Here is a 16,510-nt window from a genome sequence, read left to right on the forward strand (position 1 = left end):
TAATATACGAGAACTATCTTTTGGTGTAAGCTGTTCTAACAAAATTCAAATGTCTTCCACCTGTACTCTCCATCTTTCCTCAAAATCAAAAAGAGAAAAGTAACTACAAGAGCAGTACAAAAATCTACTATCAAGTTCGCTACAGAATTCACGTGGAGCCTAACGTTCCAAACCAAGAACCTTACCACCGAAGGCACGCTCACTTCGAAACGAACAACCGAGCATTAGCAAAGAACGGATCAATTACCGTGCCCAACCCCAGCTGTAACTATCCTTTTTTGACAGCGAGGTTACTTGCCGCGCGAGCTTTCACCGTCGCAGGGGCAAAACCGCCATTCAACAGACCAACCGAGCGCACGACCTTTTCTACGAAGGTGCGCGGGCCAGACACGTCACGCCGCGAGTGACGGCGGGCCCCACGCCCGGAATAAATCAGCAGCCCCACACCGTCCGCTCCCTCTCCCCCCAATTCTCCATTGCCCACCTCCCCTCCCCACCCATCCCTGTTCCTTCCTCGCCAAACCAAACCAAACCCATCCAGACCAAGACCAGAAACTTCCCCTCCCCGACTCTCTCTCCGCCCCTGCGTGAACCGCGGAGCAAGGAAGGAGGAGGGCCGCCGGGCTACTAATCTCGGGGGGTTCCCCCTCTGGTCCGGGCGGTGAGTTCCAATCCGCTCCGATCCCGACTCCGCGCGCGCCCCGACTCGGCGGCTGCCCGGATTCCCCCTCCTTGGTGTTTTTAAAGGTCGGTTTCGTCCTACTTGTTTCGATTGGTGCGGGGTAAGCTAACCATGGCGCGATGATGTAGCAGGTTTGCTGCTTGGGAAGGAGCCGCGCGGGTTCGTGGCGCCGGCGTCGGTGGGCGGGCGGTGGCCAGGGGTCCTCGGTCCTTCGTTGGTTCTCTCGCCCTCGGATAAATAAAATCGGTCGATCTGCCTCCGGTGAGGGATTTCTCAGGTATGATGACGCGAGTTCGTACTATTCCGTGCCTGCGCGGCTGGGTGATTTTGTGGCTCATCGCTCCAGATGGTCTCTGTTTTGCAGATTGCGCCGCGCGGTTGGGTTCTCCGGCGGGGCAAAGGCAGGATTTTGAGCCACTTTGCCCCTAACATTAAATCTGGTATGTGCCCTCCTGATTTCTGTGCTTTTGACGATTTTTGCTGAAGCTCTGCCGGCCACTGACGGAGGGCGATCTAACTTCTGTGCAGATTTAATGGGCGACCAATCCAAAATGTGCCTGTAGCATCATCGGTTGTGCCGTTTCTGGTGTCGGGCTTTCGCAGAGGGTTTCCTCCATCCATCATAGAAGGAAGGAACGGAACCCTTGGCTTGACTTCTCCATGGCTTCTACTAATTCCTAGTGTAGAGCTTCTAACTCCGGTCCATTGTAAATATTGGCTGTAGTTGAGGAAGCTTTCGGCCTCCTGTAACCCCCCTCGCGAAGATGTCGTCAGCTGGTGTCATAGCGCTTGCTCCGATGACCGACGACCTCGCCTTCTTGCCCATCAGGTTTGATGGAAGTCGTTCAGCACACTGCTTCTCCGGGTCACAGCTGCAGGATTCCATTCTCATCTTCCTCGCTGTGCCTGGTGCGCCACCAATGCCGATGAGTGTGCTGGGCACTGATTCCATTGCCTCGGTCAAGCTGCGCATCCAGAGGTTCAAGGGCTTTGTGGTGACAAAGCAGCGGCTTGTGCTTGATGGGCATGAGCTGGCACGCAACAACTGCCCTGTCAAGGATTATGGGCTTGCCGATGGGAATGTTCTGCACCTTGTTATCCGTTTGGCTGACCTCCGGGTAATCAACATTGAGACCGCCAGCGGGAAGAAATTTCAGTTTCAGGTGGACCAGACCCGCAATGTCAAGTACCTCAAGAGTAAGCTTGCAGTGGAGGGCGATGAGGACCTTGATAGCCTGGAGGATGATGACAAGCTCGAGTACGAAGGTGAGGTGCTTGAGGACCACCAGTTGATTGCTGATATTAGCAACAAGGATGATGCTGTGATTCATTTGTTCATCCGCAAACCAGCAAAGGTACGAACACAGCAAGTTGATAAGGATACTGTGGTCACAGTTGACAACCCTCAGAAGAAAGAGAACCTTCAGAATGAATCTGTTGTAGTGACCCCTGCAGCACCAGCTGGTGGCAAGCCTGCTCCTATCATCGAACCAATTGTGGTTAACCGGAAGGTGAAGCTGTCACCTGAAGTGATGAAAATGATAGACTCAGCTATAGCTGGTCTTGAGAATGGATATACACCAGTTATGTCAGCAGAAGGTTCAGGGGGTGTTTACTTCATGCAAGACTCATCAGGCCAGAAGAATGTTGCAGTGTTTAAGCCCATCGATGAGGAACCTATGGCTGAAAACAACCCAAGAGGTCATCCAATGTCGACTGACGGGGAAGGCATGAAGAGGGGAACACGTGTAGGGGAAGGTGCACTAAGGGAAGTTGCGGCTTATATTCTCGACCATCCAGTTGGTGATCTTGAATCGGGCCATGGTGTTGGGTTTTCTGGTGTGCCTCCCACAGCATTAGTCCGAAGCTTACATAGGGGAAAGAGCTTCAAGTTTGGATCTCTGCAGATGTTTATGGAGAACGATGGAAGTTGCGAGGATATGGGTCCGCGTGCTTTTCCAGTGAAGGAGGTACACAAAATAGCAGTGTTAGATATTAGGTTAGCGAATGCTGATCGTCATGCAGGGAACATTCTAGTGTCCAAGGAAGAAGGTGCCACCTGCAAGCTGATTCCAATTGATCATGGTTACTGCCTGCCAGAGAAGGTGATTATTTCTCTATTGCATTACTTTTTGGCCCTTCGCATCATGTCATACATTGCTCTCGAGTCATGCAAATGTTAATTTTGTTGCCTTGTTGCTACGCAGTTTGAGGATTGTACCTTTGAGTGGCTTTACTGGCCTCAAGCCCGTGAGCGGTTCAGTGATGAAACCATTGCATACATTGAATCTCTCAACGCGGAGGAGGACATCAAGCTTCTCAGGTTCCACGGGTGGGAGCTGTCTTCGAGCTGCGCCCGCGTCCTGCGCATCAGCACCATGCTCCTGAAGAAGGGCGCGGCACGAGGCCTCACACCCTATGACATAGGACGTATACTGTGCAGGGAAACCGTGAATAGAGAGTCTGTGATCGAGGACATCATCCAGGAAGCGGAGGACGCCGTTCTCCCGGGGACGAGCGAGAACCTGTTCCTGGAGACGGTGTCTGAGATCATAGACCGCCACCTCCTCGTCAAGTAATATCTGTTTAGAAACACTCAGAATAACTGATCTAGTTGTTCGGCTGTATCCGGTTTGCTGTAAGTATGTTTCACAAGGCACTGCGCCAGACCTCCTGCTCAAGGGACTAATGATTTCATTTGTTTCTAGCCCCGAACGATTCTCGTTTGTTTGTAGCCGCTCAAGAACATTTCCTTCTGTGAATATAGATGTCTGTGCTGCGTTAGACCTTATCACTGAACTAGGTAAAGGGCTACCATATTGTTCGTTTTGATTGGAGCTTCATGACAAACGGTTGTCTTGCCAGTGTGTGTTTTCCATCCCCAATTGACAGGCCAAGGAGTTGGCCGGAAGTACTAGCATTGTTCAGAGTGTGTAAGCAGCTTCTATACATCTGGGTCGTCTATTTTTGCCGTGTTCTACCGGCTGTTCAATCGTCTACCGGTCAAATCTCCGGGGTTTTTCATTTTTTATTTCAGCGAGTTGATACTCACGACCGACCGAATCAATGGTATAATTAGCTGAGGACAAAGCTGGGGATCGAAGGACTGGGAGGGCACGTGCAGCGGTTTACTTTGACTCACGACGCACTGAATCAAAGAAATCTGCAACTGGATCGTGCGTGACTAGACTCTCCTCTTCGCTTAAATATCTGCATATCAACTTTGATTTTTCTAGTTAGCACTCAACGTCGCACGTTTCACGTCACCTTGCTTTTCTCTCATTTTTATCTTTATCCCCGGTCTGTGTGCTACTAAAGTATGCGTCCAGTGCCAATCTTTGCTGGAATGCAAAGTTATCAGGCATGTTTGGTTCATATAAAGATTGCCATAGTTTGCCGCACATGCCTAAGGTAAGGTTAGAGCATCTACAACCGAACTTTGCAAATCCGGACTCTCAAACGTCCGCCGCACACGCTGACTGCGGGTACGCTTCAAATTAGCCACTTTGCATCCATCTCTCTCATATGCCACTTTGCATCCGCCTCCTTCATATTCCATCCCTAGATCCATATAAAGCTTTGCATCCATCTCTCTCATATGTCACTTTGCATCCACCTCCCTCATATTTCATCCCTAGATCCATACAAAACATACAAAAGGAATTCTACGTACTACGTCTACGTAGTTGGAGATGTCCACGACGACGGTGCCGGGTGCCGGCTGGACGGGCGGGTAGGAGGGCTCCGCCTCCTCCGTGGCCTCTTGCGCCCCTCCATCTCCAGCCGATGACGGCGTCTTGCCTCCACAACCGACTCTGACCGGAGGGAATTGTGGATGGCCTGCTGCTCCGCCTGAAGATCCTCGTCGCCAGCGTCCCCCACATTCCCCTCCTCCGACTCATCCCCATCCTCAAAGTCCTCCTCCTCCTCCACCTCCTCCTCTGGATCCACTGCATCCAGGGGTAGCCCCGCGGCGATCCGGGCTTCGCGCCTAGCCCGGATCTGCTCAAGGAGCTCGAGCCGGCGCTCCGGCGTCAGAAAGGCCTCGCTCCTCACCGACGGCGTGGGGGCATGGCTACTAGGCAGGCGGGTGGAGTGGAAAGTGGCGGTGGCGGCGGACAGAAGAAGAAAAATATGGATGGATGGTAGGGTTTCGGTGCCGTCGGTCAACTTAAATAGCTAGGTAATGCACTACGCGGCCCGCCGGAGCTGCGCCACGCGGTGCCACCGGTCGACGGAGGAGACGAGTTTCGGACCACCGGGTTTGAGGGCGTTTCCGGCTAGGACCCCTTCATCAGTCCGACGTGGCGGGCGTGGCCGAGCGCCCCATATCCGCCCCATATTTGGGCTGAATATGGGGGGTGCCGGTCAGCCCGTCCATTTGAGGTGTCTGTCTGGGTCGAAAAAACATGATCGATCAGTGATCTGGCAGCCCGCCCGGGTGTATGAGGCGGATTTGAAAAGTCTGGCTGTAGATGCTCTTAGATAACTAAAATTGGTGTCACGCTTTGCTACACTTGAGGCAATCTTGCCATGCTTTTCTAAGTCAATGACACGTGGAGTCTAGTTTGCATAGAAAAAAAGAATCTTGTCAACAAGTGTGGTGTAGGGGACTAACTAAGTTGAACCTGCCTAAATTGTGCCGTGGTAAAACTTTGGCGAAGCTTAATATGTCAATCAAGCACAACTATGGTCTTTGTCACCGTCTCTCTTTTACATACTCCCTCCATTCCAAAATATAATGCGCCTACGCTTACCGAGGTCCAACTTTAGTCATAAATTTAACTAACGAGACCAACTACGACGGGAGAAAAAATTATATAATTAAAAACTTCTTTCGAATACGAATTCACTGATATAATTTTTGCTCCCGCCACAATTGGTCTTGATAGTTAAATTTATGGTCAAAGTTGAAGCACGTGGATAGAGGAAGCACTACATTGTGGAATGGAGGGAGTACAATCTTGTTCTTAAGGCATCTTCAACGTTGACCCGTAAATCTGCTTCGGCTTCCATACACGGACAGGAGGACTAGTCTGCTGACACGGATGCGGGAGACGACCATCCAACGCTATCCGCATATATTTCAAGCCGGGTTTTAACTAACCAGATGAAATTCATGCAAACACAACAGATTTCATCAAAGTTTGAATAAAAATAACACAAATCATCCACACATAGCATGCAAATAATTCTAGTACAACAATAGTTCAAATTCAACGAGATTAACGGATCCCGTCATCCCAAACATACTTTCCCTTAGGCTTCATCCAACAAGACATGTGCATAAATGGTCGTCCCTCCATCCTGTGGTATAACACGGCAACGCGTGCAGGCTACACAGTGTAAAGCAACGTTGAATGAATGAATCAATCAATCAACAAGTTGAGCAACAAGCAAAACTTAGAGTTCCTCCTCTGCCACACACAATGGCCACCTTGCCTCCAACATATCAACCGCGCCATGAAACTTGGTGACGGAGGTCTGGATGGCGTACCATCGATACGATAACGACCTCAATTGTGATCATGGATGATGTGCATGTCATAGGGTGCAATGTGCTTTCGCACGTGAAACGATTCATGCACTTGCTGTAGAAGGCCCCCACTCTGCTCCTACCTACGAAACCCGTGGATACGTTCAACCACGCATCGCACAACAACTAATCCTCCATGGTCAAGTACCGCCATCCTTCAAACTCTAAGAAAACAATATGGCGTTCGAAAATAAGCTCAATGACATTTGACCGAACACCTATCGGGCGTGGTGACCGCCATGGACGACGGGGCGATTGAGTGTACCTGCCTAAGGACGTGTGGAAGTGCAACTAATCCCCGGATGGTTTGTTAATTTATAACAACATACATGTCATTAAACTAATGCCTATTCAAGATAGGTTTCGTGAAGGTTCAATGTTGGCATGGCAAGGACATGAGAATGTGGACCCCTCAAAATGCTGAGGACATGGATTGATACAAGCGTCAAGACTCTACATTTTTGGTTAAGAGATCCAAGATCACATTGAGTCCATAGTAAAGCCAATACTATTAGAAGGGGATGAGGTTTTGATCATGACTCAATTACTTAAAGTGCTTGAAGATATTGCTCCAAAAACCCTTAACCACTTTCTCCAAGTGATATCTGTCCAAACCCTAAAAGCCAACTTGGTACCACCAAATTCCATACATCCGGACTCACCGAGTTGATCCCGGACAGTTCCAAAGCCAAACCCTAGAATTTCGGTTGAACCAAGATGATGATCGGTCCCACCGATTTGCACTGACCAAGTTTCTGTAACCCAATTAGTTCATTTCGGAATTATCGAGTTGAATCGATTAGAATTATCGAGATGTGGTCTTGCTTAGGTCATCGCATATCGGTCCGTCCGAGATTTTTTGTTCAGTCCCACCGAAATGCCCAATGTTCGAATCTTTTACATAGGTCGGTCTCATCGAGTTGAGTAACCAAACGGATAGATCGAAGAGAAATACAAAGCTATAACAATCATGCATAAAAAAGTTCAGAAAGGACTCAATTACTTTCAATGAATAATTTGATCATCAACCCACAATTCATAGGATCTCAACAAACACACCATAAAAGAAGATTACATCAGATAGAACTCCAAGAAGATCGAGGAGAACATTGTATTGAATATTAAAGAGAGAGAAGAATCCATCTAGCTACTAGCTATGGACTTGTAGATCTGTGGTAAACTACTCACGCAACATCGAAAGGGCAGAAAGTTGATGTAGAGGCCCTCCACGATCGATTCCCCCCTCCGGCAGAGTACCAAAAAAGGCCTCCAGATGGGATCGTAGAAGAACAAAAGCTTGCGGCAACGGAAAACGTGTTTCGGGTGGCTCTCTATTGGTTTGGGAATATTTGGAAATTTATAGAGGTGGAATTAGGTCAAACGGAGTTACATGGGAGTCACGAGCTCAGGGGGCTCCTTGTGAGCTCGTGGCTCTCCCGTAGGTCGTCTGGTCCCCTCCCGAACCTTTTAGGGCCTCTTCTGGTCCATAAAGAATCACCATAAAGTTTCATCGTGTTTGGACTTTGTTTGGTATTGATTTTGTGAAAAGCCAAAAACAAGCAAAAACAGGAACTAGCACTGGGCATTGCGTTAATAGGTTAGTCCCAAAAATGATATAAAATAGCATAAAAATGCATATAAAGCATCCAAGATCGATAATATAATAGCATGATACAATCAAAAATTATAGATACGTTGGAGACGTATCACCAAGGCCAACACGTATCCATGTTTCTCTCTGTCCGAAATGGCGGAAGACCATATATGTTTCTATTTAACCCCACCCTTACCTTTTTTAGGACTATCAAGCCTTCTTGAATTAGGTCTATGGTAGAAGCTTTGAACGTAGATCCAGATACAAATCTTTCACTAATTGAAATATCATTCTAAAGGTCGGATGTGACAGGACAAAAGATGGTTAGGCATTTGATGGAAGGCTACTAGCATTTGGTGTAAAGCTACTAGCATTTGGCGAAAGTTACTCCCTCCTTTCCAAAATAAGTGTCGTTGATCTAGTGTTTTGCACTAACTTTATGTTGGGGAACGCAGCAATTTCAAAAAAATTCCTATGCACACGCAAGATCATGGTGATGCATAGCAACGAGAGGGGAGAGTATTGTCTACGTACCCTCGTAGACCATAAGCGGAAGCGTTATGACAACGCGGTTGATGTAGTCGTACGTCTTCACGATCGACCGATCTAGTACCGAAGATACGACACCTCTGCGATCTGCACACGTTCAGCTTGATGACGCCCCGCGAACTCACGATCCAGTAGAGCTTCGAGGGAGAGTTTCGTCAGCACGACGGCGTGATGACAGTGATGATGTTGCTACTGGAACAGGGCTTCGCCTAAGCACCGCTATGATATTACCGAGGTGGATTATGGTGGAGGGGGCATCGCACACGGCTAAAAGATCAATGATCAACTTGTGTGTCTATGGGGTGCCCCCTCCCCTGTATATAAAGGAGTGGATGAGGGGAGGGGCCGACCCTCTCTATGGCGTGCCCTAGGGGACTCCTACTCCCACCGGGAGTAGGATTCCCCCCTTCCATGTAGTAGGAGTAGGAGAGAAGGAAGGGGAGGAGAGGAGAAAGGAAAGGGGGGGCCCTCCCAATTCGGATTGGGCTAGGGGGCGCGCTTCCCACCTTTTCCTTCCCTTTCCTCTTTTCCACTAAGGCCCAAAAAGGCCCATATACTCCCCGGGGGGTTTCGGTAACCCCGCGGTACTCCGGAAAATGCCCGAACTCATCCGGAACCATTCCGATGTCCAAACATAGGCTTCCAATATATTGATCTTTATGTCTCGACCATTTGGAGACTCCTCGTCATGTCTGTGATCAAATCCGGGACTCTGAACTACCTTCGGTACATCAAAACACATAAACTCGTAATACCGATCGTCACCGAACGTTAAGCGTGCGGACCCTACGGGTTCGACAACTATTTAGACATGACCGAGACATGTCTCCGGTAAATAACCAATAGCGGAACTTGGATGCTCATATTGGCTCCTACATATTCTACGAAGATCTTTATCGGTCAAACCGCATAACGGTATACGTTGTTCCCTTTGTCATCGGTATGTTTCTTGCCCGAGATTCGATCGTCGGTATCTCAATACCTAGTTCAATCTCGTTACCGGCAAGTCTCTTTACTCGTTCCGTAATGCTACATCCCGTAACTAACTCATTATCAACATTGCTTGCAAGGCTTATTGTGATGTACATTACCGAGAGGGCCCAGAGATACCTCTCCGACAATCGGAGTGACAAATCCTAATCTTGATCCATGCCAACTCAACAAATACCATTGGAGACACCTGTAGAGCACCTTTATAATCACCCAGTTATGTTGTGACGTTTGGTAGCACACAAAGTTTTCCTTCGGTATTCGGGAGTTGCATGATCTCATAGTTATAAGAACATGTATAGTTATGGAGAAAGCAATAACAACAAACTAAACGATCATCGTGCTAAGCTAACGGATCGGTCAAGTCAATCACATCATTCTCTAATGATGTGATCCTGTTAATCAAATGATAACTCATGTTTATGGTTAGGAAACATAACCATCATTGATTCAACGAGCTAGTCAAGTAGAGGCAAACTAGTGACATTCTGTTTGTCTATGTATTCACACATGTACTAAGTTTCCGATTAATACAATTCTAGCATGAATAGTAAACATTTATCATGATATAAGGAAATATAAATAACAACTTTATTATTGCCTCTAGGGCATATTTCCTTCAGTCTCCCATTTGCACTAGAGTCAATAATCTAGATTACATTGTAATGGTTCTAACACCCATGGCGTCTTGGTGCTGATCATGTTTTGCTCGTGAGAGAGGCTTAGTCAACGGGTCTGCAACATGCAGATCTGTATGTATCTTGCAAATATCTATGTCTCCCTCCTTGACTTGATCGCGGATGGAATTGAAGCGTCTTTTGATGTGCTTGGTTCTCTTGTGAAATCTGGATTCCTTTGCCAAGGCAATTGCACCAGTATTGTCACAAAAGATTTTCGTTGGACCCGATGCACTAGGTATGACACCTAGATCGGATATGAACTCCTTCATCCAGACTCCTTCATTTGCTGATTCTGAAGCAGCTATGTATTCCGCTTCACACGTAGATCCCGCCACGACACTCTGCTTGGAACTGCACCAACTGACAGCTCCAGCATTTAATAAAAACACGTATCTGGTTTGTGACTTAGAGTCATCTGGATCAGTGTCAAAGCTTGCATCGACGTAACCGTTTACGACAAGATCTTTGTCACCTCCATATACGAGAAACATATCCTCAGTCCTTTTCAGGTATTTCAGGATGTTCTTGACCGCTGTCCAGTGATCCACTCCTGGATTACTTTGGTACCTCCCTGCTAAACTTATGGCAAGGCACACATCAGGTCTGGTACACAACATTGCATACATGATAGAGCCTATGGCTGAAGCGTAGGGAACACCTTTCATTTTCTCTCTATCTTCTGTAGTGGTCGGGCTTTGAGTCTGACTCAACTTCACACCTTGTAATACAGGCAAGAACCCTTTCTTTGCCTGATCCATTTTGAACTTCTTCAAAACTTTATCAAGGTATGTGCTTTGTGAAAGTCCAATCAAGCGTCTTGATCTATCTCTATAGATCTTGATGCCCAATATATAAGCAGCTCCACCGAGGTATTTCATTGAAAAATTCTTATTCAAGTATCCTTTTATGCTATTCAGAAATTCAGAATCATTTCTGATCAACAATATGTCATCTACATATAATATCAGAAATGCTATGGAGCTCCCACTCACTTTCTTGTAAATAGAGGCTTCTCCAAAAGTCTGTATATGTCGGTGTACAAAAGTAGGGACTATCCTTTGTACCACTTTACTTGTGCACGGGCAGTCAGAGCCGCGCCTGTGGCCGCATTGAGCAGGGCAGAGGAGGGAAGCCGGAGCACAATACAACCGAAGCAACAACAAGACCAGAGACACAAAGAGCAAGGGAGCGAAGTGGACTCCCCTGGCAAGGGAACTTGCCCAATGCCAGTAGAGCGCGCCGCCCTTGAGCCAAGGGGTTCCAACGCCATCACCCACATCGGAACCAAGGCTCGGGAGGCACCTCCATGGTGGCATGCAGATCTTTGTGAAGATCATAAATACACAAGATCAGATGAGGACGAGAAGACGACGATCCTTGGCAAGATCCTTTCCAAGGAAATCCACGAGACCCTCGGCAAGATCCTTGCCTGGGACGACCGCGCTACCATGGCAAGACCCTTGCCAAGGACATCTACAGGGCCGTAGCCAGGCCGACATCTGCCAAGGCCCCACCGCCGCTCCCATACAGCTGCTAGCTCAACCAACTGGGCAGGCATCTGCGTGGCAGCGTGCGACCTTCACACCGACTCAGCAAGAACCTGCGTGGTGGCATGTAAATCTTCGTGAAGACTCCGCCACCACGCCAGCCTAGCAGCCAGCCAACGTGGCGCTACAACACCTCGTCAGCTCGGACACGCGTCAGAGCCAGGCGAGGTGGCGACAGCTGGGACGAGCTTCCTTGCCGTCCCCGATAAAGCAAGAGGGGCACATCGGCAGCGCATTAAATGCGTTTGTCCGACGGTTCCAGAGGATAGACTCAACCACTATACACCTTTCCACCTCCTGTGTGCCACTGTGGTGACCCCTTTTTGGCTATAAAAGGAGGCCCGAGGCGTACTGGAGAGGGATTCAGATCTTGGGAACTAGAGACACACCGTAGCTAGTTCAAGAACTCAAGAACACTCAAATATACATCAAAGCAGGACTAGGGTATTACGCGTCTCTGCGGCCCGAACCTAGGTAAACGATCCTTGTGCTGACTGCCAGAGCCGCTCTTTGCACAACTGCTACCTCTTGAGCACTGCGTTGGATTTCCCCGAAGAGGAAAGGATGATGCAGCAAAGTAGCGTAAGTATTTCCCTCAGTTTTTGAGAACCAAGGTATCAATCCAGTAGGAGGCTACGCGCGAGTCCCTCGTACCTACACAAAACAATAGCTCAACGCAACCAACGCTCTTAGGGGTTGTCAATCCCTTCACGGTCACTTACGAAAGTGAGATCTGATAGAGATGATAAATAATATTTTTGGTATTTTTGGTATAGAGATGCAAAGTGAAAAGTAAAAGGCAAAGTAAAAAGCAAAGCAATAATAAAGTGATGGAGATTGATATGATGAGAAAGAGACCCGGGGGCCATAGGTTTCACTAGTGGCTTCTCTCAAGAGCATAAGTATTCTACGGTGGGTGAACAAATTACTGTTGAGCAATTGACATAATTGAGCAAGTTATGAGAATATCTAGGTATGATCATGTATATAGGCATCACGTTCGAGACAAGTAGACCGACTCCTGCCTGCATCTACTACTATTACTCCACTCATCGATCGCTATCCAGCATGCATCTAGAGTATTAAGTTAAAAACAGAGTAACGCCTTAAGCAAGATGACATGATGTAGAGGGATAGTTTCATGCAATATGATAAAAACCCCATCTTGTTATCCTCAATGGCAACAATACAATACGTGCCTTGCTGCCCCTTCTGTCACTAGGAAAGGACACCGCAAGATCGAACCCAAAGCTAAGCACTTCTCCCATGGCAAGAAAAACAAATCTAGTAGGCCAAACCAAACTGATAATTCGAAGAGACTTGCAAAGATAACCAATCATACATAAAAGAATTCAGAGAAGATTCAAATATTATTCATAGATAGACTGGATCATAAACCCACAATTCATCGGTCTCAACAAACACACCACAAAAGAAGATTACATCGAATAGATCTCCACGACAGAGGGGGAGAACATTGTATTGAGATCCAAAAAGAGAGAAGAAGCCATCTAGCTACTAACTATGGACCCGCAGGTCTGAAGTAAACTACTCACACTTCATCAGAGGGGCTTGGATGATGATGTAGAAGCCCTCCGTCATCGATGCCCACTCCGGTGGAGCTCCGGAACAGGCCCCAAGATGGGATCTTGTGGATACAGAAAGTTGCGGCGGTGGAATTAGGTTTTTGGCTCCGTATCTGATCGTTTGGGGGTACGTAGGTATATATAGGAGGAACGAGTACGTCAGTGGAGGTTCGAGGGGCCCACGAGGTAGGGGGCGCGCCCTAGGGGGGGGCACCCTCCACCCTCGTGACCGCCTCGTGGCTTTCTTGACGGAGGGTCCAAGTCTCCTGGGTCTGATCTGATGAGAAAATCGCGTTCCCGAATGTTTCATTCCGTTTGGACTCCGTTTGATATTCTGTTTCTCCGAAACACTGAAATAGGCAAAAAAACAGCAATTCTGGGCTGGGCCTCCGGTTAATAGGTTAGTCCCAAAAATAATATAAAAGTGGAAAATAAAGCCCAATATAGTCCAAAACAATAGGTAATATAGCATGGAGCAATCAAAAATTATAGATACGTTGGGGACGTATCAAGCATCCCCAAGCTCAATTCCTGCTCGTCCTCGAGTAGGTAAATGATAAAAACAGGATTTTTGATGCGAAGTGCTACTTGGCATAATTTCAATGTAAATCTTCTTAATTGTGGTATGAATATTCAGATTCAAAATATTCAAGACAAAAGTTCATGTTGACATAAGAATAATAATACTTCAAGCATACTAACAAAGCAATTATGTCTTCTCAAAATAACATGGCCAAAGAAAGGTATCCCTACAAAATCATATAGTATGCTCTATCTTCACCACACAAAGTATTTAAATCATGCACAACCCCGATGACGAGCCAAGCAATTGTTTCATACTTTTGACATTTTCAAAACTTTTTCGATCTTCACTCAAGACATGAGCGTGAGCCATGGATATAGCACTATATGTGGAATAGAATGGTGGTTGTGGAGAAGACAAAAAGAGGGGAAGATAGTCTCAGATCAACTAGGCGTATCAACGAGCTATGGATATGCCCATCAATAGATATCAATGTGAGTGAGTAGGGATTGCCATGCAATGGATGCACTAGAGCTATAAGTATATGAAAGCTCAACAAAAGAAACTAAGTGGGTGTGCATCCAACTCGCTTGCTCACGAAGACCTAGGGCATTTTGAGGAAACCCATCATTGGAATATACAAGCCAAGTTCTATAATGAAAAATTCCCACTAGTATATGAAAGTGACAGAATGAGAGACTCTCTATCATGAAGATCATGGTGCTACTTTGAAGCACAAGTGTGTTAAAAGGATAGTAACATTGTCCCTTCTCTCTTTTTCTCTCATTTTTTTTGTTTGGGCCTTCTCTTTTTTTATGGCCTCTTTTTTTCGTCCGGTGTCTCATCCCGACTTGTGGGGGAATCATAGTCTCCATAATCCTTTCCTCACTTGGGACAATGCTCTAAAAATGATGATCATCACACTTTTTATTTTTCTTACAACTCAACAATTACAACTCAATACTTAGAACAAAATATGACTCTATATGAATGCCTCGGCGGTGTACCGGGATCTGCAATGAATCAAGAGTGACATGTATGAAAGAATTATGAACGGTGGCTTTGCCACAAATACGATGTCAACTACATGATCATGCTAGCAATATGACAATGATGGAGCGTGTCATAATGAACGGAATGGTGGAAAGTTGCATGGAAATATATCTCGGAATGGCTATGGAAATGCCATGATAGGTAAGTATGGTGGCTGTTTTGAGGAAGGTATTTGGTGGGCGTATGATACCGGCGAAAAGTGCATGGTATTAGAGAGGCTAGCAATGGTGGAAGGAAGGAAAGTGCGTATAATCCATGGACTCAACATTAGTCAAAAAGAACTAATATACTTATTACAAAATTCTAAAAGTTATCAAAGCAAAGTATTATGTGCATGCTCCTAGGGGGATAGATTGGTAGGAAAAGACCATCGCTCGTCCCCGACCGCCACTCATAAGGAAGACAATCAATAAATAAATCATGCTCCGACTTCATCACATAACGGTTCACCATACGTGCATGCTACGGGAATCACAAACCTTAACACAAGAATTTCTCAAATTCACAACTACTCAACTAGCATGACTCTAATATCACCATCCTCATATCTCAAAACAATTATCAAGCATCAATTTTTTTCTTAGTATTCAACGCACTCAAAAGAAAGTTTTACAAATCTTGAATACCAAGCATATTATTATTAAGCAAATTACCATGCTATTAAGACTCTCAAAATAATCTAAGTGAAGCATGAGAGATCAATAGTTTCTATAAAACAAATCCACCACCGTGCTCCAAAAAGATATAAGTGAAGCACTAGAGCAAAACTATAAAACTCAAAAGATATAAGTGAAGCACTAGAGTAAAACTATAGGGCTCAAAAGATATAAGTGAAGCACATAGAGTATTCTATAAAATTCCAAATTATGTATGGCTCTCTCAAAAGGTGTGTACAGCAAGGATGATTGTGGTAGACTAACAAGAAAATACTCAAATCATAAAAGACGCTCCAAGCAAAACACATATCATGTGGTGAATAAAAATATAGCTCCAAGTAAAGTTACCGATAGAAGTAGACGAAAGAGGGGATGCCTTCTAGGGCATCCCCAAGATTTGGCTTTTAGGTGTCCTTAGATTATCTTGGGGGTGCCATGGGCATCCCCAAGCTTAGGCTCTTGCCACTCCTTGTTCCATAATCCATCAAATCTTTACCCAAAACTTGAAAACTTCACAACACAAAACTTAAAGTAGAAAATCTCATGCGCTCCGTTAGCGAAAGAAAACAAAAGACCACTTCAAGGTACTGTAATGAACTCATTATTTATTTATATTGGTGTTAAACCTACTGTATTCCAACTTCTCTATGGTTTATAAACTATTTTACTAGCCATAGATTCATCAAAATAAGCAAACAACACACGAAAAACAGAATCTGTCAAAAACAGAACAGTCTGTAGTAATTTGTAGCTAGCGCAAGCTCTGGAACCCAAAAAATTCTAAAATAAATTGCTGGACGTGAGGAATTTATCTATTAATCATATGCAAAAAGAATTAACTAAATATCACTCTCCAAATAAAAATGACAGCAGTTCTCGTGAGCGCTAAAGTTTCTGTTTTTTACAGCAAGTTCAACAAGACTTTCCACAAGCATTCCCAACGGTTCTACTTGGCACAAACACTAATTAAACACAAAAAAACACAACCAAAACAGAGGCTAAATAATTTATTTATTACTAAACAGGAGCAAAAAGCAAGGAATAAAAATAAAATTGGGTTGCCTCCCAACAAGCGCTATCGTTTAACGCCCCTAGCTAGGCATAACAAGCAAGA

The 16,510-nt window shown here is 45.9% G+C and overlaps 1 protein-coding gene across 3 annotated transcripts; it reads left to right on the forward strand.

The window, feature by feature from the left end:
* Positions 1–451: 451 nt before the first annotated feature.
* LOC125523337 (phosphoinositide 4-kinase gamma 4) lies at positions 452–3,466 on the forward strand. Of its 3 annotated transcripts, none has more exons than XM_048688384.2 (5): positions 452–661; positions 814–959; positions 1,047–1,122; positions 1,211–2,787; positions 2,890–3,466. In XM_048688384.2, exons 4-5 carry the CDS (start codon positions 1,447–1,449, stop codon positions 3,259–3,261), a joined length of 1,713 nt encoding a protein of 570 aa, XP_048544341.2. In that variant the 5' UTR covers positions 452–661; positions 814–959; positions 1,047–1,122; positions 1,211–1,446; the 3' UTR covers positions 3,262–3,466. The 3 variants fall into 3 exon arrangements, with proteins under 3 accessions (XP_048544341.2, XP_048544342.2, XP_087394237.1); XM_048688385.2 differs by having other exon boundaries at positions 454–661; positions 811–959; XM_087538111.1 differs by having other exon boundaries at positions 455–747.
* The last annotated feature ends 13,044 nt before the right edge of the window (positions 3,467–16,510 follow it).

This window comes from Triticum urartu, chromosome 7A (assembly GCF_056163025.1).
Source record: "Triticum urartu cultivar PI428250 chromosome 7A, HENAU_Tu73, whole genome shotgun sequence".
Taxonomy (NCBI): Eukaryota; Viridiplantae; Streptophyta; class Magnoliopsida; order Poales; family Poaceae; genus Triticum; species Triticum urartu.